The 26,952-nt window shown below is 43.6% G+C and overlaps 1 protein-coding gene across 2 annotated transcripts in view; it reads left to right on the forward strand.

The window, feature by feature from the left end:
• Positions 1–26,952, forward strand: part of SLC1A1 (solute carrier family 1 member 1) — a 76,491-nt gene that overhangs the window by 35,291 nt on the left and 14,248 nt on the right. For both annotated transcript variants that reach the window (XM_084834420.1, XM_084834419.1), the window contains exons 3-10: positions 11,829–11,921; positions 12,755–12,869; positions 13,208–13,250; positions 15,794–15,898; positions 19,763–19,947; positions 21,418–21,525; positions 22,147–22,269; positions 22,957–23,151. In XM_084834420.1, coding sequence (XP_084690546.1) covers positions 11,829–11,921; positions 12,755–12,869; positions 13,208–13,250; positions 15,794–15,898; positions 19,763–19,947; positions 21,418–21,525; positions 22,147–22,269; positions 22,957–23,151 — 967 coding nt within the window. The remainder of the gene's footprint in view (positions 1–11,828; positions 11,922–12,754; positions 12,870–13,207; positions 13,251–15,793; positions 15,899–19,762; positions 19,948–21,417; positions 21,526–22,146; positions 22,270–22,956; positions 23,152–26,952) is intronic.

A 26,952-nucleotide genomic window follows, 5' to 3' on the forward strand; every position in this document is an offset into this window, starting at 1 on the left:
TCCTGCCCCTTCAGCCTGTACTTTGCCAGGGGGGTCATAGACCCTCTTTTGGGAGAAGACTGAGCCAAAGTAGAAATTGAGCACCTCTGCCTTTTCTTTGTCATCTGTCATTGTTTTGCCATCCTTATTTAATAGCTGAACAACCATTTCTTTCCTCTGCCTTTCACTATGCACGTAGCTGAAGAAAGCCTTTTTGTTGTTTTTAGCATCTCTTGCTAACCTCAGCTCATTCTCAGCTTTAGCCTTCCTGACGCCATCCTTGCAATTCTGTGCTACCTGCCTGTAGTCTTCCTGTGTTACTTGGCCTTCTTTCCACTTCCTATATGTGTCCTTTTTTGTTTTCATGTCATCTCTAAGCTTTTTGTGAAGCCACATTGGCTTCTACTGTTATCTTCCACCTTTTCTTCTTGTTGGAATTGTTTGTAATTCTGCCTTGAGAATTTCCTTTTTTAAAAGCTCCCACCCATCTTGGACTCCTTTTCTCGCTACCGTCACTTGCCATGGGACCTTACAGATCATTGCTCTGAGTTTATTAAAATCAGCTTTCCTAAAATCCAGGGTACGCATTTGACTGCACTCTGCTTTTGCTTCCCTTAGAACCAAGAACTCAAGTACAACATGGTCGCTTTCCCCCAGAGTTCCTGTAACTGCTACTTTATCCACTAAGTCATCTCTGTTGGTTAGGATCAAGTCAAGGATAGCCGATCCTCTAGTTCCTTCCTCTACTTTCTGTAGGAGGAAGTTATCCGCCACACAAGTCAGGAATTTCCTGGAGGGGCCATGTTTTGCAGAATTTGTCTCCCAACAAATATCGGGGAAATTGAAGTCCCCCATTACTACTACATCACGCTTCCTTAAAACGTTGGCTATTTGCTTTTCAAAAGTTTCATCCTCATCTTCTCCTTGATTGGGTGGCCGGTAGTAGACTCCGACCATCAGGTTCCTTTTATTCTTTGTTCCATTTATTTTGATCCAGATGCTCTCGATGGGGCTACCAAGCTCATCCTCCTGTATTTCTGTGCAGAGATATGTATTTTTCACATATAGTGCAACCCCACCTCCCTTTCTGTTCCTCCTGTTCTTTTTGAACAAGTTATATCCTTCAATTGCTGTATTCCAGTCATGAGAGTCATCCCACCAAGTCTCAGTTATATCTATCAAGTCATAATTTCCCTGTTGTATTAAGAGTTCAAGCTCGTTCTGTTTGTTTCCCATACTCTCGGCATTAGTATATAGACATTGAAGACCATGTGCTTCATAGTCTGGCTTTCTTCCTACATGTGTCTGAAGACTATTATTGAGCACTATAAGAGCTGTTCTCTCCATTGCAGTGCATGAGCCTACGTCCATTGTTACCCCCAACTTTACATCTCCCTTCCCTGTAGGATTCAGTTTAAAGCCCTACTGATGTTCTTCATGCTGTGGCCAAACACATTCTTCCCATCCTTTGTGAGGTGCAACCCGTCCCTTGCCAACAGCCCATCTTCCAGGAAGTATAGCCCGTGGTCCCAGAATCCAAATCTCTCTCGTCGGCACCACCTTCGTAGCCAGTCATTCACCCGGAGTATTTTTCTTTCCCTTTCTATCCCTCTTCTAACTACTGGAAGTATGGATGAGAAAACTATCTGGGCCGCAAAGTTCTTGAGTTTCCTTCCCAAAGCTTCAAAGTCTGACATGATTTCTTTGTAGCTTCGCTTGGTGGTATCATTTGTTCCCACATGGATGAGAAGAAAGGGATACCTGTCAGTGGGCTATATGAGTGCAGGCAACCTTTCAGTCACATCTCTAATCCGTCCTCCCGGGAGACAACATACCTGGCGAGTCCATGGGTCTTCGTGACGTACTTGGGTCTCGATCCCACGCAGCAAGGGGTCTCCCACTACTACCACTCTTCTTCTTGTTGTAGGCCTGGGTTTCATCGCCTATGTTTGACTGACCTTCAGCCTCTTGCTCACTCTCATGTAGGTTCCCCTGTGATTCTTCCTCTGCAGGCTGTCCTCCAGTCTCATCCTCAAGTAACTGGAATCGGTTCCACAGCTCCACTGCTTCCACTGGTGCAGAGTAGTGTCTAGTTCTTCTTCTCCTGTCACCCTTTTCCAAGGAGTATCCTCTCCTGCATTTTTCCTCACCTCAGCATTTCCCACTTCTGCCTCATCTTGCTGTTGCTCTTCAAGCTTCTGGTCTTCCCTTTGCTGCTGTAGTTCCCCCATTATGTCCAACAACTCTTCGTGTTCTCTTATTCCCCAGAGGGTCAACAGTCACCGCTTCAGTCCTCTTACTTTTTCTTCCAGCAGCGTGCAACTTGCACTTGTTGCAGGTGTAGGCCATGTTGTTCTCAGGCAAGAAAACAAACATTGCACACACCTTGCAGGTCACCACGACTGGAGAGTCTTGTCCTTCCATAGCCTCTTTTCCCTTTTTGTGTCTCTTTTCCCTTTTTTGTGATTGTTCTAGACTAGCCTGTGCCTGTTTCTCTACTCAGTAGAGGTTAAAAGCAGAGTCCCACTGGTGTGGAAGTGTGTGTTACAAGACAAATAAATGGGGAAAAAAGTTTGTTAAAAAAGAAAAAAAATGTTAGGGGCCTCCCCCTTGACCTCCCCTGCCGAACTCCCCTGGCCAACTCCTGTTTGCTCCCCCTGGTTGCTCGCTCTGGTCGCTCACTCTCTGGGAGCTTGCTTGCTTCTGTAGTCCCTGGACCAGCTGGAGCAGCTTGCTCTGCTCTGCTCTGCTCAGCTGTGGGGCGGGAAACAGACTGAAGCTTCCTGCCCACTCAGCTGCTGGGAGTACTCAGGCCACACACACCTCAAACTTGTGAGGGACTTGTGACTTTTCCCCCAAACCCCAACACCCACATATAGAACTAGAAGACACAAGCTGAGCAGGCTAGGAAGCCCCACATTAATTGCCATCTCACTATGTGCCACAACACAAGGCAGGCAGACACACAAAAATTAAGAGGAACGATGCCACGCACACACACGACCAGCATCCATCACACACATGGGGTACCTGGAGATGGACTACCTGCCCAAATTGTTTAATCTTTTAGGAGGTCAATAAGCATATCTTTTCTCTTCCCACTAGAGCACATAGTTGCCATGCAGAAGGTCCCAGGTTCGATCCCCAGCTTCTCCAGGTAGGGCTAGGAAACGATCCTGCCTGAAACCCTGGAGAGCTGCTGGCAGTCAGTGTTGATAATACCAGACTAGATGGGCCAACGGTCTGACTCAGTATACGGCAGCTTTCTATGTTCCTGTGTTCTGCTTTCCGTATTTCTCCACTCTTCTCTCTCTTTCCCCATCCTAGAGGAGAATTGCCCTACACCATGCAGTGACGTTTAGGAAAAAAGCTTCCATTGGGATCAATAGAAAGTTTCTTTCCTAAGCTTAATTGCCATGAAGGGGGGTATTGCAGGGGTGGGGGAGAGCACTCAAGGGCGGGGTAAACCCTTCTGTCCCCAGCTGCGACCTTTGGAAGTCCCCCACTACATGGTACCAGTAGAAGGTTTTTTCCTAAGCTTAATTGCCATGCAGGGGGGTGTTAACCCTTTCCTCCCCAGCTGTAGTACTCCTTGAAGATCACTCCCTGCATGGCAATTAAGCTTAGGGGGAGAAACCCCCTTCCACTGGCACCAGTGGATACTCAGGGCTTTGAGAAATAGATCAGGAGCCCTGGGAAATAATTTGAATAGCAACATCCCTGCTCAGCACTCTCTACACCATACAGATGGAACCAATTGCACCCTTATAGATTAAGTAATGTACAATGAAAAAAGAAATAATTAGTTGTACACAAACAAATCCATCAAGGTTTACTGCAGTTGTCTTTTGTTCATTCAAAAGAAAAAAGAAAAGACATTTGCTAAAAGGGAGCCTCCTCCTAAGTCTTTTTATTGTCCAAAGGTGTTGCTTCTGTCTGAAAGAATAAATTTAAAAGGCTTGGGGAAGCTAAGAAACCATAATTGAGTCATGGTTTCCAGTCATGTGAGAGCCTGTGGTTCTACAGCTGTATGTATGCCGGCTCCCTTTTACAGGTGTAGGACCAAACACGTACACATATGTAAACGTGGGGACTAGAAGCAATGAGGCCTGTGGCACTGGAAGCAGGACAAGCAGATGCTGTCCTGCTCTCCACTCTGCCCATAAACATGTAAATAAACACTTGGAGAGGAACGGAAGGGTAGAGCTTCAGTAAATCAAGGTTCTTTCTTGCTTCGGCAGTCATCATTTGGGAAGTAAAGAGTGAAACTGGCTAGGCTGAACTGATCTTGCCTATGTGGTGGAGGGACACTTGTGCAAATCTGCACATCAAAATAACTATCTGGGAAGGTGATGATATCTCAGGGCCAAATTTGCATGTTGGTTGTCATATAGCTTGCACAGAGATTGTTGTGCGATTGCTCAGGAATGCACACAATCCAGAATTCTGTCCCTGTTAAGTTATGTGGGTTGATCAGTGTCATGCCAAATGCAACTCAGTTTGTATGCATGCTGATTTTGAGCATTCCAGATTTCAATGTGGGCTAAGACAATCTTTCCAGTTTGCAATCCACTCTCACTATATTGATGATCTCTGGTTATTTTGATAGGCATTTTGCAATACCATAACTCTCCCACAGATTTATATGATTGACATCAAAGGAAGAGACCATACTTGGGACACCACATGCAGCAGGTCATCCATGTCACTGCTGACATGGTCACAAAGCATAACTGCATTATAAAAAGCAGCCTACTTTGCCAAACTTTGAACCAAAGTGGTTGTTTGAATATATCCTTAGTGCACATCCAGGAGAGCACATTTTAATGTTTGATAATCATTGGTTAAGTAAAACCACACTTTTAAATAAAGTGGCTAAGGTTGTGAGATGGGCACTTGAGGTCAGATCTTTTGTCTCCTCAGCCTATATCTCATGCAAGCCCCAAAACAACCCATTGCCTGCCTTGGAAACTGGCCAAGTGTTTCAAGTATGAAATCAATCTCTGTAGAGAAAAGGATTTATGGTTTGATCATCAAATATAGCAATGTTGGCAGAGGTAGTTAAACAGGCCATGCTTTTGCCGATTCTGTTTAATGACCAATTTATTGTGTGGGCTAAAATGGAATGGAGGAAGAAATGGATTCTGTCAGTTTCCCTCTAATAGCTAGGTGACTTGTTCTAGCCTTGCTAGAAGCTCTGAGAAAGGGAGGACAGATATTATAATGCTGATTCATATTCAATGATAACTTTCAGATTTGATTGGTGATTAATTTCTGAATGGAATCCAGCAATGGATGTTATTTATTTATTTATTATTATTTACATACCACCTTATCTGCTACAAAAACCTCAAGGTATTATACAACTACTACAAGCAATAAAACTGTAAAACAAATTAAAAATGTTGTTACTTGCTGGGTGCTCTGAGAATTCTAGTAGAAATAATACACATGTCAATTAGGGAATAATTTAAACTACATTGTCTTTTCTGTTTTCTCTCTCTGCTTGATGTGGGTATTTTATTTAATTAATGGATTTTAAAAAATTAAATCAATTCCTTTGAGAGGCAGAACTTGCTATCACTCATTTGAATAAGTTGCTGTCTACAAAACTGAAATTATGACTATTTCTAAAACTGATTATTTTATTTAATTGGATAAAGAGACAGGCTCACATCCAACTCATAAAATAAATTTCCCATGTCACTGTGCCGCTTCAAAAAGCCCTAATTTCTAGATGGGTAGCCACCTTGATCTTGATGGGATTATTTGGTAATGATGCCTCCTGTTAGAAAGGCAATTAAGAAAGAAAAAACAAAAAGGCAAAACAGAATGAGCATTTACCAATCCCACGTGCCCACAAGGCTACTTAGTATAAAGGAGACCACACATCAGTGAAGGAAATAAAACAGCTTTACTCACAAATGTTCTTGATTAAAATGCAGGAACATGCATAGAGTTTCAGAAGATTTTATTTAATCTATTTTGTGTTCTGTTACACAGGCAGGAGCAAGAACAAATATGTGCGCTCCCATCAATGGTGGAACTTGGGGTAGGGGGAGAAGGAAGGGGAGGAACAAAAGGAAGAAATCACAGGAAACCACACTGGTAGGCTATAGAGATCCTAATGTTAGCTGTGGTCAGAATTCCCATGAATTAACTGATTGCAACACTGTCCCCTTCCAGTAACTTGCAGATCAGGCTGCAATATTCCCAACTAGTCTGTTGCAGCAAAAAGGACAGGTTGCTTACCTGTAACTGTGGTTCTTCGAGTGGTCATCTGTGCATTCACACATATGGGCTCTGCACCTGTGCGGAGCCTTAATTCAGGAATCTTCTAAAGCTGAGAAAGTTTTGCCAGGAACTCTCCCCCACTGTCCCATCGTACATGTCTGGGGGGTTCCCTATTCCCTCAGTTAGATGAGACCTCATGTGGCCTCGAAACTGAAGGAAACTGAATGAACCATCATTTTGGTATCAGACAAAAATCATAGCATGAACATCGAAGTGGGGATGGTGGGTGGGTTGTATGAATGCACAGATGACCACTTGAAGAATCACAGTTACAGGTAAGCAACCTGTCCTTCTTCTTCGTGGCCTCTGTGCATCACACATATGGGCAAGTAACAAGCTCACTTACCAGAGGTGGGTCAGTGTCCTAACGCGATACAGATGAGAGAACAGCGCATCGAAAAGAGCAGCCAGCTTGGCACCTCACATCTAAATGATAATGCCATACAAACATCGATGTGGCAGCACAGCACAATTCTGGAATGGAGATGACCCTGTCAAATGCTGTAGACATTGTCATAGCCCTTGCAGAGTGCGCCTTCACTCTACCCAAATCCAGGTTTGCCAGTTCATAGGCAAGGGAAATAGTCTGTGTAACCCAGGAGGCTAGTCTTTGAGCTGACAATGGGAGGCCCTTTTTTTCTTCCCCCATAGCAGACAAAAGTCTCGGAGATTTGCAGAAAACTTCCGTTCTGGATTTATAGAAAGCCAATGCCCACCTCACATCCAAAGCATGCCATCTTGACTCCAGCTCTGAAGTTGGGGATGGAAAAAAGGCAGGCAGAATGATGTCTTGGTTGACATGAAACACCGAAACCACCTTTGGCAAAAATTGCACATCTGGGCGGAGTACAACTTTATTTCTATGGAAGACCGTATAAGGATCATCCAGCCTAAGGGCAACTAACTCACTAGCCTGACAGGCTGAAGTGATCACTACTAAAAAGGCCACCTTCCAAGATAAAAGACAAAGGTTGATTTTAGCGAGAGGCTCAAAAGGTTTAACTGTCAAAGCCTGGAGGATTACTGACTAACTCCAACTCAGAATCGGAGTTTTTACCGGAGGTCGGAGATTCCATACTCCACGGAGAAACTGTCGGATGTGAGGGTGTGAGAAAATGGTAAATCCCTATATAAGAGCATGCGATGCAGAAATAGCCACCAAGTACACTTTAATAGATGAGAACTTAAGGCCCTTTTCAAATAAGGAGAACAAGAACTGTAAAATATTGGAAATGGAACAAGTAACAGGGTCCAACCCTCTTGAAGTCACAGATGCCTAAAATTTTCCCCACTTAAGGGCATAAGAACGTCTGGTGGCTGGCTTTCTAGTTGCCTCTAAGGTTGTCCGGATCAATTTCGAAATGTGTGAGAGATCCTGCAGATTTGGAGCCTCCATGCTGTCAGTTTCAGCATTCAGAGATCAGGATATTGAATATGACTGTTTCGCTGGGACAGGAGATCTGCCTTCATCAAGAGCTGGAGATACTGCCCCTGACAGCAACGGAGCAATGGGGTGAACCATCCCTGTCTCAGCCACCACGGCATAATAATTATGCAGTCTGTGTTGTCATCCAGGATCTTCGACAACACCCGTATTAGTAGAGGAAATGGTGGAAACAGGAAAAAGAATCCCTGGCTCCACGTCAGGAGGAAAGCATCCCCCAACAAGGCGTGACCTATGCCCACTCTGCTGCAATAAGTCCGGCATACTTCATTGTCCTCGGTCGCAAACAGATCTATTTGGGGAACTCTCCACTGACTGAATAGAGTCTGTAGTACTTCAGAATGGAGCTGCTACTTGTGTAATGCCCAATATGACTGACTGAGCATATCGGCCAGAATGTTGTTGGATCCTGCTACATGTACCGACCGGTATCAGGGAGATTCCCCTTGCAACACACCAATCGAGGAGGTTCAGTGTAAGTCTGACTAAAGGAGGGGATTTCATTGCCCCTTGCTTGTTCAAATAATAAACCTCAGTTGTGTTGTCGGATGCAATCTGTACAACCCTGCCAAAGCATTGACTTCGAAGGCTGTCAGCGCTCTGGACTGCAAGCAGCTTGAGATAGTCGATAAGCAATCCATCCATCCCTAATGGTAGTCAATGTGGACATATGGAATTTCCTTGGTGTAATGAAGGAATTTACGTCCTGTAGATCCAGAATCAAGTGTAGCCCTCCGTCCCTTTTCGGTACTGCAAAGTATCAGCAACAAAAATCTTGGAGGCATTATGAGGTGATACATGATGGATCGCACCCTTCTCCAATAGCGATGCTACCTCTGCTTCGAAGTCATTTGATGGTGGTGACAACCTGACCGTACCAAAGGGAGGGATGGTGTCAAACTCTATCTTGCTGATTATTGACAGAACCCAAGAATCTGATGTGATTTGCACCCACCGTGGGAGAAACTGAGAGAGACAAGTCCGAGATTTATGAGGAGTGGTTGGTGAATGGAGACAATTTGTGGCCAACTCAAAGACGATTCTTGCTGCCTGGATCAGACTTGCAATGAGTGGAGCGGTATTTTGATGACTGATAATGTCTCCTCGGGACAGAAAGATGTTGGCCTTGTTGTCTGTGGTACCGATCTTCCTGTTGCCTCTGTTGTTGAAAAGCGGGCTGACGAAACCAGCGTCGAGGCCTGAACGAAGTTGGAGCTTGAGCAAGTCCCATCTTCTTGGCCATAGCCTTCGCCTTTCGGACCGAGTCCATAGCATCATCCGTGGTTGCACTAAATAGACTGGTGCCGTCAAATGGAAGATCTTCAATACGTGATCTAGCTTCTTGAGACAAGCCCTCCGACCTTAGCCAAGCATGTCTCCGAAGGGCAACCGCACCGATCATGGCCTTAGCTCTGCAATCTGACTGGTGGCATGCAGTGTTGATGTGCTGTCTTGCCACATGGGTCTCTTCCGCTTAGAATACTCTCGCTAATTCTCTCTGGTCATCGGGTAAATGGTCACAGAGCGATCCCATTTTGTCCCACATGAACACTTGGTACCTTGCCATTGTTGCCTGATTAGTGACTTTGAGGCCTAATGCTGCCGATGAGTAAATCCTGCAGCCTGTGAGGTCCAATCTGCGTCCCTCCTTATCCACTGGAGCAGAGTGTTGCTTGTGTGAATGGCTTTGAGCCAACTCAACGATGACTGAGTTAGGGTGCAGATGAGTGAAGAGAAGTTCAGCATCCTTTTCCAGCACTCTGTACATGCTCTCCAACCTTTTTGAAGTGGGTGTCATAGATGCTGGGGTATTCCACGATTGTTTCACGGTCTGCAATAACGTCAGAAGGAAGGGGGATGGCAACTGGCAACGAAGACTCAATGTTAACCACATCAACTACCGGTTTCTTCAGATGTTCCGTGGGTTGTTGCATTTCTATCCCTAAGGATTGCGCCATTCTCAACATTTGTTCGTAGAAATGGCCCAAATCTTCTGAAGGCAAAATCAGGTCCTGCAATCCTATTGCTCCATCTGGAGAAGAAATGGACGGCGCAATAGAGGAATATGAGGCAGAATCCGACTGATAGTCATCGGTAGTGGAATGTGGTGATGTTCCCGGTTGAGAGGGGACCTCCTCCTGCTGCCTGTCAGAAAGTGCTGAAAGGGTATCCTGTGTGATGGTTGAAAGTGTGCCTGCCTTGGTGGTACTGGCGGCAGCATTTGCTGAAGTGAAGCAGAGTCTCAGCGTCAAGCTTGAGGCATTGCTTCTGCAGGAGGACACGATAAAGTCGCTGTCAGGGTAGATCTAGGGTGACGTGGGTCCATGTCCATATAGGGATTGAAGTGGTCATCTTGTCTGTGTCTCCAATCATCCCAGTAATAAGTAGGTCTGGGAGGGAGCGACCACTCCAAGCGTCTCTCTCAATCCGACATCAGTGAACGAGATTGACGACGAGGTACACAAGCCAAGTCCAGCCTACGGTCCTGAGGATAGTATGAAGCTCTAGAATTGGGTGAAGTCCCAGAGTCGAGGTAAGTAAGGAGGTAAGGTGGTGACTTGCTGTCTCTCACACGGTGGAGTGGAATCCGCCCTCAGACGTCAAGGCTACTTGAACAATGTCGACCCTTGGTACCGACACCTCCTCCGTACCGTGTCTCAGTGACTCGGATCTTGTCAGTATTGGCAAGTTCAATGGCGGCGGCAGAGGAAGATCCCTGGAACGCTTCGTATGCGACTTTCTCTCATCTCTCCCCTTCGTTTTCTTCTCTTTCTCTGGCGCCATGGTCTTAGGCCTTTGAGCCTTTTTTGACAACTTTTTTGCTGTAGGAGATTTCCCCAGAGTAAGGAGCTTCTCCGTCCTGCCCATGGTTAGAGTTGGCATGGAGGGAGAAACGGGAGGCTGTGCTTTTTCTGTCCCTTTTCCCCTGTGAGACGCTTTCCCCAAGGTGGAGGGTTGCAGTATCATTGTTTTAGGGGTTTCGACAGCAGCCAACACCAATTTCCAAAGTCCTGCTTGCAGCCTGTCGGCCTGATTTCTACAGGCTTGTTTAGAAAAACCTTGGCAGAATGAGCAAGTCTCCATGACATGCCCCTCTCTGAGGCAAAAAAGAGAGAGGGAGTGCCTATCTGAAGGTGGCAACTTACTTCCACACTGCGAGCACTTCCAAAAGGGTGTTTTCAAGGCCATACTCCTGGAGGCGGATAGTGCGCGATCCACGGATTGCTCTCTCCAACAAGAAAAAATTAACACCAAATAAAAATAACATAAAGAATGAAGAACGATAGAAAAAGATATAGATAGAATAAAATCTCAGCTGGCAAATTTGCCAAAAAACGCAGTCCAAAAACAGACGAAGATCCCAACGTGGCACCACAGTTGACAGTCGAAGAAGAACTGAGGGAATAGGTGGGAACCCCTCTGGACATGCACGATGGGATGGTGGGGGAGGGTTCCCACCAAAACTTTCTCAGCTTTAGAAATTTCCCGACTCGAGGTTCCGTTCAGGCGCAGAGCCCATATGTGTGATGCACAGAGACCACAAAGAAGAACAATGAAGTCTTGTGGCACCTTAAACGTTAATAAATTTATTATGATATAAGCTTCCATGAACTATCGTGAGCCCATTGCTATGGACAGGCAACAGGTGAAAACCATCACATTCATATTTGCTTTTGAGCTTCCAGAGGTATCTTTTCTGGTTTGCGGATATTGCTAACAGAATATAGAACTGCCTATATTAATTGTTGTTGTTGTTTAACATGTCTATACTGACCATTAGCCAGAGCTCTCTAGATGATTCACAAAACCGTAAAATATATAGTATAATAAAATATAATAAAAACCACCTTGGTTGGCTTCAGAAAGGCATTATAAAATACAATAAACAAATAAATATGATCAAGTTTAAAACAGAGTAAAACTAGAGTAAAAGCCAGCAACTGTGGAAGGATCTTAAAACACATGAACACTTTTTTGAAAAAATTGCAGGGAAAAAAAGCCTGGGAAAATAAAAAGATCTCGCCTGATGCCGAAAAGACCGCAGTGTAGGCACCAAATGACATTTATAAATCTTTATGCTATAATTATTATTTTTTTCAAATCTTCCCAGGTGTTGCTGCTTTGGACTCTGGTGTTTCTGGAAAGATTGGCTTACGGGCAGTTGTATACTACTTCTTCACTACAGCCTTAGCTGTAATCCTCGGTAATATACAGTCCTTTCTTGGAGTTTTTGTAATCCTTAAATTTCTTTGTACTATAGGATGATGGGTTTTTAAAAAGGTCAGATGGCAAATCAGCAGTCTTTTCTTAACCTAGCCTATAATCTTAGAGAGTAAGAACAAACTTAGATATCACATGAGTAAAAGTATTTTGCTAAACAGTAATACCCAGAGACATGCTCCTGGACTAGGACCTTTTGTCCATGTTACATTCCCTGTGTACCATTTCATAGGTATACAGTTATTCTCTTTGCAACAAAAAATAATGCTTAATCATGGGATTGCGTGAACATTATGGAAGTAATAAAGCCTGCTGCTGCCCCCAGAGACATTAAGGAGAGTTTATCAAGTTGTGTGGGAACAACATTGGGACAACGATTTGTGCTACTGATATTCCTATGTGCATACTACAGCAAAGAGAGCCATTTGTAATGCTTTTCCAAATTAGCATGGCAAGATAATAATACTCTGAATGGGAACTGTGACTTTCAGGGAGATTGGGATGACAAAAATAGCTTAACAGCCTGTTATCTATCTGCTGTACCCAAAAACAACATTTAACAAAATGGCTTGTGGTCATACTAGGTCCACCTGAAGCCCTGATTAAGCAGCAGGCCCCACTGTCTTCTATATATGGCACAACGTGATAATGTGAAGACTTCATGTCATGTAATAATGAGTCTTTGGAAGAGCCAAATCCTGATTCCAGGGTAGGCATAATTGTGGCCTGCACCATATTCTGGATACAAGCCCTGTACTCCTTTTTTAAATTGCTTTATGCAAGATCTGTTCAGAATGGGATTTTTCTCAATTACAGGGATTGTATTGGTTGTGACCATCAAACCAGGAGTGTCCCAGAAAGCTGATGAAATTGACAGGATGGGTAGCACACCTGAAGTCTCTACAGTGGATGCCATGTTAGACTTAATTAGGTAAGCCTTTGGGATAATAGGTTGGATCCAAAGCTAAGTGTGTGCAACAGGAATGGCAGAAGTTGACTTTCCCAGCCCCCTGAAAATAGTCCACGGTGTGGGGGGCTGAGGGAGAGTGTGGATCCTAACAATTGGGCAGAGGAACCATCCACAAGCCTTCTCCAACCTGGTGCCCTCCAGATGTTTTGGACTTAACTGACATCAGCCCCAGCCAGCATGGCTAATGGTTAGGAGTTCTGGGAGTTGTAGTGCAAAATATCTGGAAAGCACCAGGTTGGGAAGGCTGATCCTTGAATATGCTTTGCATTATGAAATTATATCTCTAAATCCCTTTGCAGGAATATGTTTCCAGAAAATCTTGTACAGGCCTGTTTTCAACAGGTAAGTTCAATTTCAGTGTTTATTAACACATGTTCTGCAATTATTTCTGTATCTCCATAAAACAGTATTATGTGATGCTTAGTAGGCTACTAGATATTGTTTCAGAAGAGGGCCCAGTAGAAATAACTTTTGGGGTTTTTTACAAAAATACAATCGTAATGATAACATCAGGCAAAAACGAGCTCATTATTATAGCCCAGAAAATCCACTTTCCTTTCCAATGACCACTGCCTCAGAGTACAGTTGTCAAGCAACATGTAAGCATACATTCTGGGGTACATTAAGATACAAAATTGAAGGCCTTCACCACTGGCTCCTTTTTTCTAGTGGCACAGCCAAAAATCATGGATTCTGCTTCCTCAGTATTTGGATGGGGCCCATGAGGCATCGTCTGTATAGCTCACAAGGTGGAAGAGGTGAAGGAGAAAATATTCTTTGTAGCCTCTATAACCTGGGGATCAGTACTAGAAGAGTGATTATCTGGTTGTATGGAGAAGGAAGAAAGAGTTCAGTAGAAGAATTAAGGACAGAGACTGAAAAGTAAATGGACATGTGGACATAAAAGCTGGTTAACAGTCATTGAAATGTGGATGATAAGAAGAGATGTCATATGTTCTGTCTTTCCTTGGTGGTTAGTCAGCTTCATATCTACTATGTAACAAGGCATCTAGAATTGCAGAATTGTAATTGACGTGAATATATTGCCCACCGTTAACAAGAGGATAAGCCCTTCTGTCATTTTAATTATTTCTTTAGCACTTTGGCTCCAAAATCTCCATTTTGCTGAAAAGAGGTATATTAAGTTAGACCCCCCCAGGGCAAAAAAACAGCAGGTGTACACTATCTGTCCTCCATTAATTTAGATCACAGGAGTGGCTGCCACCCCCTACTGGAACCTTTGGAATATGTACACATCCTACTCTCCACTGGCAATCTAGTCAAGCCACTGGGTCACACCCACCAATAAGCAATCCAGAGCCTTGGAAAGGGAAAGCGCTATGCAGGACGTACTGTACAACCCACTGATAAACACATTAGCATTCATTGAGCTTAGGGAACCCACATCCAAATATGCATACAACCCTGCTCTTGCACTCTGGACCTTTTTGCACTTAACACCCATGACAGGAAAAGAAAAATCCCACTACCACTATCAATACCCTTTCTCTCCTTTGATGTTAGGAAGCACCCCACCCCCAAAACCAAGGTTTTAAATAGGAATCCTTGGTTTGGAATAATTAATTTGTTGCCCAAACACAGGGTTTTAAGTATGAATCTTCATTTTGGAACAGTTAGTTCACATATCCGCCTCTAAATGAAGTCATCCTTGATTTCATCCTTAAGAATTAGTCCCTTGCTAAGCAAGAGAGTTTCATCTACACATTCTATTTTCATACCATTCAAAAGGGTTCAAAGAGAATCTAGGTTTGGTTAGGTTCTAGTTCCATGCCATACAGGGCTCAAGGGGGCTAACATAGGCTTGGCTTCATCTCAGTCCCCCATCACAGCCTTTCCCCCTTCACGTTGTGCCTTGTTTAAGAGCTGGGATACCTAGCTCATCCAAAAATGGTAAAGGACCACCCATGAAACAATCTAACTGAAACCCAGGGGATCTGTCTAGAGGGATCTGTGGATGAAGGTAACATCTAATAATCAAGTCAGGGTGTGGATTTGGATGTAGTTTCAGAATTTTATCCAAAGTCTCTTAACACCTGCCTTCCTTTGGAGTCATTATAATTCTGAGCTCCCTGACAGCGATTTCCCCCCAGAAACTAAGCCCCAGACTACTGTCAGATGACAGATTCCCTAGACTGGTGCAACATCATCTGATCCATCCACAGAGGAACCACATCAGAGGTACTATACAGAAGAACATTCACTTTTGTGCTTACATAACCTTTTATGTACTTTTCTTAAGGGTGCAGTCCTATGGCAGCTAGACAGTATCTAGACAGCCATAGTATTTTTCAGTTTCTGGAAACTGAGCTTGGAGCCAGGGCTCCGAGCTTAGTTCCCAGAAACCTCACTCCCCGCCCCCTTGTAGGCGGTGTGGTTTGTCCCTGTCTCCATGATTGTAAGAACAGCACAGAGCAGGCAAAAAGGGGACATTCCCAGGGGAGGGGAGGAGACTGTGGAAGCATCATTACGATGCTTCCTATGCGCTGCCTGGCCTCCCCCTCCCCGCTCCGACGCGCCCCAGCTAGACAGCCAAAATCAGCTGTCTAGCTGCAAGTGGAGGGCGGCTGGAGTGTGGAGGAGAGGATCCCGTCCGTGCTCCACCTACCCTGCATTGGATAGTCAGCCACCTCCAAGTTCAGAGGCATCTGACTATCCCCATAGGAATGCGCCTTAAGACTTGTATCTACTTTATGATTGATTAAAAAGTGTTTATCAGATGTTGTTAGCATGTTACAACCATTAACGGTAGTTTACTAGCCCCTGTTAAAAATGTCTTGCATTCTAAAGAGAGCTTTAAAAATATAGTTTGTTTTTCAGTCCATCATTTCCTTTTTATGCATTATATATGTATTCTTAACTTGCAGTATAAGACCAAACGTGAAGAAATAAAAATCACTAATGGAGACAAAAATGGCACTGTTCCTACAGAAGAGCCAGTCACAATTGTAATGCCAACAGAGACTTCACAGGTATGGTTACTACTGTGTATTGTATGACACTATCACGATTGAAATGATGTAGAAAGAATTTATCTAGTGAAATTTACTTGTAAATGTGATTGTTGTTGTTGTTCAGTCGTTCAGTCGTGTCCGACTCTTCGTGACCCCATGGACCATAGCACGCCAGGCCTTCCTGTCCTGCGCTCTCTCCCGGAGTGTGCTCAAGTTCATATTCATTGCATCAGCGATGCTATCTAGCCATCTCATCCTCTGTCGTCCCCTTCTCCTTTTGCCTTCAGTCTTTCCCAGCATCAGGGTCTTTTCCAGAGAGTTTTCTCTTCGCATTAGGTGGCCAAAATATTGGAGCTTCAGCTTCATTATCTGTCCTTCCAATGAGCACTCAGGGTTGATTTCCTTTAGGATGGACTGATTTGACCTCCTTGCAGTCCAGGGGACTCGTAAGAGTCTTCTCCAGCACCACAGTTCGAAAGCATCAATTCTTCGGCGCTCAGCCTTCCTTATAGTCCAGCTCTCACAGCCATACACAGCCATTACTACTGGGAAAACCATAGCTTTGATTAGACAGACCTTTGTCAGCAAGGTGATGTCTCTGCTTCTTACTATGCTGTCTAGGTTGGCCATAGCTTTCCTCCCAAGGAGCAAGCGTCTTTTAATTTCATGGCTACAGTCACCGTCTGCAGTGAACTTGGAGCCCAAGAAAGTAAAATCTGTCACTGCTTCCATTTCTTCCCCTTCTATATGCCAGGAAGTGATGGGGCCAGATGCCATGATCTTCGTTTTTTTAATGTTGAGTTTCGAACCAGCTTTTGCACTCTCCTCTTTCACCCTCAACAAGAGGCTCTTTAGATCCTCTTCGCTTTCTGCCATTATGGTGGTATCGTCTGCATATCGGAGGTTGTTGATAATTCTCCCGGCAATCTTAATTCCGACCTGTGATTCATCCAACCCAGCGTTTCTCATGATGTACTCTGCATATAAGTTAAATAAGCAGGGTGACAATATGCAGCCTTGTCGTACTCCTTTCCCAATTTTGAACCACTCGGTTGTTCCATGTCTGGTTCTTACTGTTGCTTCTTGACCCTGGTACAGGTTTCTCAGGAGACAGATAAGGTGGTCTGGTACTCCCATCACTTTAAGAATTTGCCACATTTTGTTGTGATCCACACAATCAAAGGCTTTAGCGTAGTCAATGAAGCAGAAATAGACGTTTTTCTGGAATTCTCTTGCTTTCTCCATGATCCAGCGAACATTGGTGATTTGATCTTTAGTTCCTCTGCCTCTTCGAAACCCAGCTTGTACTTCCGGTAGTTCTCAGTTCGCATACTGCTGAAGCCTAGCTTGTAGGATTTTGAGCATAACCTTGCTGGCGTGTGAAATGAGCGCAATTGTGCGGTAGTTTGAACACTCTTTGGCGTTGCCCTTCTTTGGAACTGGAATGTAAACTGACCTTTTCCAGTCTTGCGGCCATTGTTGAGTGTTCCAAATTTGTTGGCATATTGAATGCAGCACTTTAACAGCATCATCTTTTAGGATTTTAAATAGCTCAGCTGGAATACTGTCATCTCCGCTAGCTTTGTTGTTACTAATGCTTCCTAAGGCCCACTTGACTTCACTCTCGAGGATGTCCGGCTCAAGTTCAGTGACCGCACTATCATGGCTATCAGGGACATTCAGATCTTTTCTGTATAGTTCTTCTGTGTATTCTTGCCACCTCTTTCTTCTTAATCTCATCTGCTTCTGTTAGGTCCCTGCCTTCTTTGTCCTTTATCATGCCCGTCTTTGCACAAAACGTTCCCTTGAGATCTCCAATTTTCTTGAAGAGATCTCTAGTCTTTCCCATTCTGTTGTTTTCCTCGATTTCTTTGCCTTGTTCATTTAAGAAGGCCTTCTTGTCTCTCCTTGCTATTCTCTGGAAATCTGCATTCAGTTGGAAATATCTTCCCCTTTCTGCCTTGCTTTTCACTTCCCTTCTTTCGTCAGCTACTTGTAAAGCCTCATCAGACAGCCACTTGGCTTTCTTGCATTTCTTTTTCTTTGGGATGGATTTCGTTGCTGCCTCCTGAACAATGTTACGGACCTCCGTCCATAGTTCCTCAGGCACTCTGTCTATCAGGTCTAATCCCTGAAATCTATTCCTCACCTCCACTGTATATTCATAAGGGATATGATTGATGTCATACCGGAATGGTTTAGTGGTTTTCCCTACGTTCTTCAATTTAAGCTGAAATTTTGCAACAAGAAGCTCATGATCTGAGCCACAGTCAGCTCCAGGTCTTGTTTTGACAGACTGTATAGAGCTTCTCCATCTTTGGCTGCAAAGGACATAATCAATCTGATTTCGATATTGACCATCTGGTGATGTCCATGTGTAGAGTCGCCTCTTGTGCTGTTGGAAAAGAGTGTTTGCTATGATCAGCGTGTTCTCTTGGCAAAACTCTATTAGCTTTTGTCCTGCTTCATTTTGTACACCAAGGCCATGCCTGCCTGTTATCCCGGTGATTTCTTGACTTCCTACTTTAGCATTCCAATCCCCTATGATGAAGAGGACATCTTTTTTTGGTGTTAGTTCTAGAAGGTGTTGTAGGTCTTCATAGAACCGATCAACCTCAGCTTCTTCGGCATCAGTGGTTGGGGCATAGACTTGAATAACTGTGATGTTGAATGGTTTGCCTTGGCTTCCTACTGAGATCATTCTGTCGTTTTTAAGATTGTACCCCAGTACTGCTTTTCCCACCCTTTTGTTGACTATGAGTGCTACTCCATTTCTTCTAAGGGATTCTTGCCCACAGTAGTAGATATGATGGTCACCTGAATTAAATTCGCCCATGCCTGTCCATTTTAGTTCGCTGATTCCCAAGATGTCAATGTTCAATCTTGCCATCTCATGTTTGACCACCTCTAGCTTACCTTGATTCATTGATCTGACATTCCAGGTTCCTAAACAATATTGTTCTTTACAGCATCGGATTTTCTTTTCACCACCAGACACATCCACAGCTGAGTGTCCTTTCTGCTTTGGCCCAGCCGCTTCACTCTTTCTGGCGCTACTTGGAAATACCCTCTGCTCTTCCCCAGTAGTATATTGGACACCTTCCGACCTGAGGGGCTCATCTTCCGGCGTCATCTCTTTTAGCCTTGTGATACGTTCCATGGGGTTTTCTTGGCAAGAATACTGGAGTGGGTTGCCATTTCCTTCTCCAGTGGACCACATTTTGTCAGAACTCTCTGCCATGACCTGTCCGTCTTGGGTGGCCCTGCACGGCATAGCTTATGGCTTCACTGAGTTACGCAAGCCCCTTCGCCACAACAAGGCAGCGATCCATGAAGGGGGTAAATGTGATAGTCAGTACCAGAAAGTGAAAGTGATCTACAGGAACACTTTCACTTTCTGGTACTGACTATCACATTTACCCCCTTCATGGATCGCTGCCTTGTTGTGGCGAAGGGGCTTGCGTAACTCAGTGAAGCCATAAGCTATGCCGTGCAGGGCCACCCAGTGGTACCATTGATAAATGTAAATTTATCATATTTATGTAAGTAAATGTTTATTTATTCATTTATGTAAGTAAATGTGATAGTCAGTACCAGAAAGTGAAAGTGATCTACAGGAACATACTGTTCAAGACAGATTTGTTGTCAAATCCTTTTAAGATAATTTGTGCTTCAATAGTTCCAAATGGAGCCATTAGAAGCACTACATAAATTAGTACTTACCAAAATATTTTCCCAAGAAATCAAGTAGCCAACAAACAAACCCCAAACATGTTTAAGCTGCTATGGTTTCCCAAACAAGAATAAAGCTGTTGAAGCATTATATGAGTAAAATGTATATTTGCTAGTTGGTAACTTTCCCCCTCCACTCTCAATCTGCAGAACAAAACTAAAGAATACAAAATAGTGGGCATGTATTCCGATGGTATTAATGTGCTTGGCTTGATAGTCTTTTGTCTTGTCTTCGGAATTGTTATCGGGAAAATGGGACAAAAAGGACAAGTGCTGGTCGACTTTTTCAACGCACTGAATGATGCCACAATGTATATAGTTCAGATAATAATGTGGTAAGTAAGATGATATATTCTCATTAGCCCTTTGAATGTTTAGTTATTGGCTTCAGCAAAACAGAATAATTTTTACTATACCCAAGAGATTTACCAAAAAACCTTTGGAAAGGAAAAATGATTAGGGTTTCCCTATAGCTTTTAAAGTGTGGAATATATGGATATGAAGGGAATTGTAGGTAAAAATACAATATCAAGGCTGAAAATAATAGCTCTAATGCTACATATCATAGATGTTCACAGTAATAGATACAATTTATGTCTGGAATTTTGTATATTTTCAATAACAGTTGTGTTCCATAATTATGGGTTGAATCTAGACCTAGTCATGCTTAATGTAGATCATCCTTCCCTTACCTGGTATCCTATGTTATTTTGGACTCCAACTCTCAGAATTCCTGACCATTGGTCATAATGGCTAGGGCCGATGGGAGCTGAAGTCCAAAACATCTGAAGGGCGTCAGGTTGGGGAAGGCTGGAGAAGATCCATTGAAATCAATGGGATAAGTTAGTTATTATTAGCTGAAGTCCAGTTGATTTCAGTGGATCTGTGCTAAACAGGACTAAGTCTGGATCCAACCCTATAACTTGTGGGTGTGGGGAAATATTTATTTAAAAGATGTATCCTGCCTTTTTGCCCCCAAAGGGAAAATTACAGTTTAATGTATTACAATTAAATAAATATAAACTTACAGAATAATCCACAATCAGTAACTCAATATTAATCAGTAAAAATAAATCATACAGTTAATTAAATGCATCAGTATTATGAAATTGGAAAATTGGCTCTGCTCAATAGCTTGGCAGAACAGATAACTCTTGGCAAGCCTCCAGAAAACGCTCAAAGACAAGACAATGTCCTTGAGGAAGGGATTTCACAGTCATAGCGCTTTTGCTCCACATAGCTGGCAAGCTAACCTCCAAAGGAAGACAGCTTCTACAGATTATCTTAATAAACAGGGAGGGGCTTATGTGGTGAAATGTGCTCTCTTAGGCTTAAGCAGTATAGAATTAAACATTAAATCATTGCTAATCAGAGGTTTTTCTTTTGTTGTGTCCAGTTATGCAAAGGAATCCCAACTGGACGATTACGTACTCTCTTTCCGAGATGCCTAATATCCATTTACATAGCACTATGTATAATAGTTCAAATTATGGGGCTGTCTCAGTCATTTTAAAGTATTTTCATAGAACATTGGTTCTATAAATGGTTCATAAATATTACTTCTACAAGTAAATATGTTAAGCCAGTTTCTTCCCATTCTTTGTAATATATGAGACAAGTTATGCAAATATGCTATTAAACATTTTTATGGTAAGGGCTATGAAATAGCACATTGCAATCTTGTACCCAGCTTCCTGGGAGTAAGCCCCATTTAAGTCAATGGGACTTACTTTTAAGTACACATGTATAATACTGTGCTTCAAATTATCATGGAATACTTTTTAATGATGTTTTGTGTATTCTAGGTATATGCCATTGGGTATTTTATTTTTGATTGCTGGAAAAATAATAGAAGTTGAAGACTGGGAGATTTTTCGCAAATTGGGTCTTTATATGGCTACTGTGCTAAGTGGGTATGTTATTCTTTGAATAGCAATAAAATGTACTGATTTACTTTTGATTTTTAATTGATGTGCAGTAAATCTATTTCTTCTTATGACTCTCTAATTTCACTGTGCTTCAGAGACATTGAAAAAATATTGAATTAGAAATACACCATTTTAATTTCAATCATCAGCTGTTCAGGGCCTCATTCTGTATGAACCTGCCTTTAATTTATGATGATCATAGGAGTCCCTATTATATGTCTCACCACCTAGAGATGCTAGGTTGTTGGGTACTTAAGACAGGGCCTTTGGGGTAGCAGTACACTGATTGTGGAACTCCTTCCCATGGGTGGTGAGATTGGCTTCTTCCTTGTTGTGCTTTAGACTATTTGGTTCCATCAGGCTTTTAATTTGGTAGAATGTTTTGTAATCTTAATGTTGTTCTCAAATTTTATTGTATGGTTGTTGTTGTTTTGCTGTCATGTTTCTTGATTTTATGTGAAGTTTTAATATTTTGTATTGTACATCACCCTGTGCTCCTGGTAGACAAAGGGTGGGATTTATACATGTATAGGTAATGAGCCTATTAAAGTATTTTCACTAAAACTTTATTGCCAAGTAACATCTAATATTTATTACTTTTTTCAGACTTGCAATCCATTCTGTTGTAATTCTGCCACTAATATACTTAATCATAGTCCGGAAAAATCCGTATCAATTTGCCATAGGGATGGCTCAGGCACTTTTGACAGCACTCATGATTTCCTCCAGGTAAGGATTATAACATTTCTTCTCTTGGTATCCATTTATCTTGTAATTAATATAAATTCATATAGACATTTTCAAATCCTTTCTGTATTTTGCTGTGATTTTAGAGATAAATTCCACACCTTGATTTCCATTCCGTGTAGCTCCATAATCCCATTAGTTGGTCTCCTGGTTGCTAAGAGTCTCTGGTAGAGTGTTCCAGGGACCATAGGATTGCTTGTAAAATCCTTCTGAAGTTGGAACAGTGCTCCGAATTTGGAAGGGAGAGTTGGAGATCTGATCCCCTCCCCTACCCCCTCACAGCCGGCACAGAGAGAACCATGCCAGCTGCTTTGCTGATGTTGGAAACTCAACCTCAGAAAGGGGAAAAAGGGGCATTCCGGGTGAATGGGGAGGGGAGGAGACCGGAGAGGCCAAGATATGAGTTATCCTGAGCCTTTTCCAGCCTCCTTCCCGCCTCCTCCTGTGAGCTCATCTAGCAAAATCTGCAGGGCAGGAGAATGGGGAGGTGAAGATCGCCTCCGCCAGTGTTCCCACCCTGCATGGGATGCTCAGACACCAACGAGTTCAGGGGCTTCCAATCACCAAGGGGGCAATCAGTAGGATTAAAATTAATAGGCAAACGTTGGCATTTTACCAGTATGCTTCTTAAAGTCTTTTCTTTATTTTTCCCCGTTGTGTGTGATCCAGTTCAGCCACTTTACCTGTCACCTTTCGCTGTGCAGAAGAAAAAAACCATGTTGACAAGAGAATTACCCGATTTGTTTTACCAGTTGGAGCTACAATCAACATGGATGGTACCGCCCTGTATGAAGCAGTGGCTGCTGTTTTTATTGCACAGCTTAATGACTTAGAGCTAGATATTGGCCAAATCGTGACAATTAGGTAAGAATTGTACTTTAACTTATTTTTCTTTTTTAGCAATGAACTGTTCATTTTGTCATCCATGAAAGGGTAAACAGCTAAGCAGCTGGATAATAACTGGATTCTCTGGCGCACACACAAGGATCTTGGCATTTGGATCCTGTAGATTTGTATAGCCTTGAAAACCCATTGGCTGTAATATCCTCATTAATACCTCCATGGTGTTGCTATCCGGTCAGCACAGCTGTCTGGTTTCTGTCTTCCTTGGCATGTGTGTGTGTATGTATGTATGTATGTATTTAAAATGCTTAGAGGCCACCTATAGGACAAAAGATCCCTCTCAAAATTCATAAAACAGCACCCTCCTGTCCATGGTCCCCAGCAACATCCTCCAGAAAGGACCAGAACAACAATAACATTGTGCTTCCTAGGCTCAACCTAAACAAGCATTCCAGAAGGATACCATGGCTAATGGTATTGCTGCTGAAAGGTCCCAGGTAAGCACTGCACCCTATCCCACGATTCCCTGACATAAGCCATCCACTAGGGCAACAAAGGCTGTTTCCGTCCCACAACCAGGCCTTAAACTGGATTGAAATTGTTCTAAATAATCAGTGTTCTTCAAAACTTCATAGAGTATTGGATAGGGTGGTGGCTTCTCACTACCTTCTCCAATACTATATCCAAGAGTGACAGATACTGGAAATAATTACCCCAACTGTAAGATTTAAACTTGGTTTCTTCAGTAGAGCTCTTACCACTGCTTTCTTTAAAGCACTGGGAACCATGCTAGCCCTCCAGGAGGCACCGACTACCTCTGAGGTCCCTATTACTAGCCCAGCCAGGATGGGCAAAGATCAAGAGAACAAATGGTGGTTCCCAAATCTCCAAGCAGTTTGTCCACATCCTCAGGTTGCACAAGCTGAAACTATCCGTAATAACATGACTAGATGGTTCACTACTGCCACTCATCCTGGACTCCATTGTGGTAATTCATCCAGATCAGCATGCATATGACTGACTTCAAATGCAAAATGTCTTGCAAATTGGTCACAGTTAGCATCTGAGGATTCCAGCTGCTATGATGGCAGAGAAATAAACTGTTTTAGCCACTGTCACTGGCACAGAATAAGATTGATGATGGATTATCATCTGTGTTCAATCATATTCATTCCATTTGTGCTGTAGTAGTCAACCCTGATGTTTCAGCACCCTCAGCTCCTCAGAGTACCAAGGAGCTGACGTGGTTCTGCAATTCAGTCAATGGTATCGATAGCCTGGGTCATTCCCGCATTACAGCACACAGATGTCTCAGTCGCCTTCCCCTCAACCAACATTGATGCCTCCCACTGCCATAACTTTCTTTGCTCTGCTCTACAATTATAATGGTCCCAGTCTCCTTCCCTTGTAGACAGATAACACATCCTTAGTTGACCTAAAGAGCCCAAAAATAAAAACATAAATTTACCCCAGCCAGCTCAGTTGTTAAACAAATGGCATTGTCACTGTCTTTCCCCCATCTCACTGGAAGTTCCACCTTGCCTTTGCTCATCCAAAGGGAGAACCCCCTATTTGGTGATGCCCCTTTGTGGTGACCCGCCACTCACACAGTTCTGCAAGTTCTTACCTGGAAGTAACACAAATGCTTAAACATCAGCTCTGACCTTCTTCTGACTCCAAAGAAGCCCAGATTAAATTCAGAACAAGTTATGCACTTGGGGCAGTATCCAATGCTGCTGCTGTGCCCACGCTAGTTTTGTTGTGCTCATGGGATCAACTGCTAATGTATCAGGAATGAGTGCTTCCTAAAGTATCCCCGCCCCCTAAATGAGTGGAAACACTAATTTCCGAAATAGGACAGGTCAGTGGAGCTCCCTTCTGTGAATTCTGCCCCATTCCAGAAACAAGCATTCTTTGTGGTCTCTGTGACTCATGCATATGGCTTCTGTGCCTGTGCAGAGCAGTCGTTTGGAACCTCTAGAGCTGAGCAGAGCTTTTAGGTGGAAGCCTCACCCATCCTCCTTTTCACATGCTCTGGATGTGGCTCCCACCTTCCTCTCAATTCCTTTTCATCTGCCACAACAGTAGAGGCTTTCGGAGCTTTCTCTGCGTTCACATTTTTTCTTGACTTCAGTGGTTCCAAACTGAGAACTTCTGGGCAGAGTTCTTTCTTCTTTCTTCTCCTTCATCATCAAACTTCTTCATCTAACTACAGTTTTATTTTGCTTTTTGTTTTTCTCCTCCCCACACCTCAGTGGCATACGACCTCCAAGGCCTTCTTCAAAACATATACCCGCTGTGGTAGGAAATTACCACAAACTGATAGCCACTCCCTGTGCCTCCTTTGTTTAGGTGAGGGACATTGTGTTGATTCCTGCATTCACTGTCAGGGCTTCACTAAACGGACCAAATGAAACAGAATGGCTTGTCTCGGCACCCTGTCGTGGGAGCAGGCCCTAAAGGCTGTAGAGTCAGTGGCACAGAACCAACCACTTCATACCACCTCATAATCTATCTGCACCAAACCCATGCATATGATTTTCCAGCTGGTCACTTCAGCCTCCTTCTCAATGGAAGGGGATACAGTTCAACCGTCCTACCTCTTGGACAATCCAGCCATACACATGGCACCAGTGTCAGCCTTGCCTTAGAGCTCACCCTTGACATCAGCACCCCGATCCGACCCTGAAACCTCTGTACTGGTGGTCAAGGATTGAATCTGATGACCCTACAGCATCACCTCCTCATTTGAAGGCCTCTCACACACTTCGAGCTCTGCCACCTCATTTGAGGTTGCCTGCTTCTGAAGAAACTGCAACCACACCCAGATCCTCGCTCATCAGACGAGGTCCAGTACGATGAATCGGTATAGATTGAGGAAAGGTCCCCACCAAGAGCCAGTTGTTCTGCTTCCTGATGCTGGTCTCCCACATCCTCGCTACACAGGCACTGTTCCCATCGAGCCCATTCCTCTCAATACTGACAGGTTTCCCCAGCATCATCAGCTTCATCTGGAAGTCTCCTTCACAACTGCCACCACAACTTTCCATGGGATGATCAGTATTGCACCTACTACACTCGATCCCCTCCATCTTACTATTATGAGGACCTGTCACCACCACAATGGCACCACCCATCCTCTGTCTCCTATGGATGATCTACGACCCTATGCCAGATAAATTCTTTGGATGGTGAAGTCCTTAGGTTTGGAAATCAAGTCCCCCCACCCCCAATCCCCATTCATCCAGATCTGACCCTGCCAATAAGAATACTGATGTTACCCACCCAACTCCATGTTAGTAAACAATCATGGACAAAACCCTCCACTATGCCACCAACATCCAGAAAACTCAAAAACCTTCTATACATTCTAGGAGAATGCGTGCTCCTTTCTCTTCAAGCACCTGACTCTAAACTCTCTAATTGTCGAAGCCTCTCAGTCTAAGGGCCAACAGAAGCCTCATTCAGTCCGGTTGACTTGGAAGGAAGAAATTGCTTCATGGGCCATAGAATATATTCCACATTCACTCTGGCACACGGGATGGCAAACTACAAGGCAGCCTGCCGGCGTGGCAGCCTACCAACAATTTTTGTGGGAAAAGGTAGCCATGTTCTTCCATCACCCCCTTAACAGTGTTAATAACTTGACAATGATTTTTCAAGCCAAAGTTCTCAGGCTGGCAGGCCAACAGATCAACACAGCCAGTCATGGCCTATTGCAACTCCAAGGCGATGGCAGCTGCCATATCACTGTGATGCCACTCTTGACCCAGGACAGCGGGCCTCAACCCGGAAGCCACGTCCAGAGTGGGGGACCTTTAT

The sequence above is a fragment of the Heloderma suspectum genome, chromosome 2 (genome assembly GCF_057233095.1).
Source record: "Heloderma suspectum isolate Gila_16-S chromosome 2, 16-S_ref, whole genome shotgun sequence".
Classification (NCBI taxonomy): Eukaryota; Metazoa; Chordata; class Lepidosauria; order Squamata; family Helodermatidae; genus Heloderma; species Heloderma suspectum.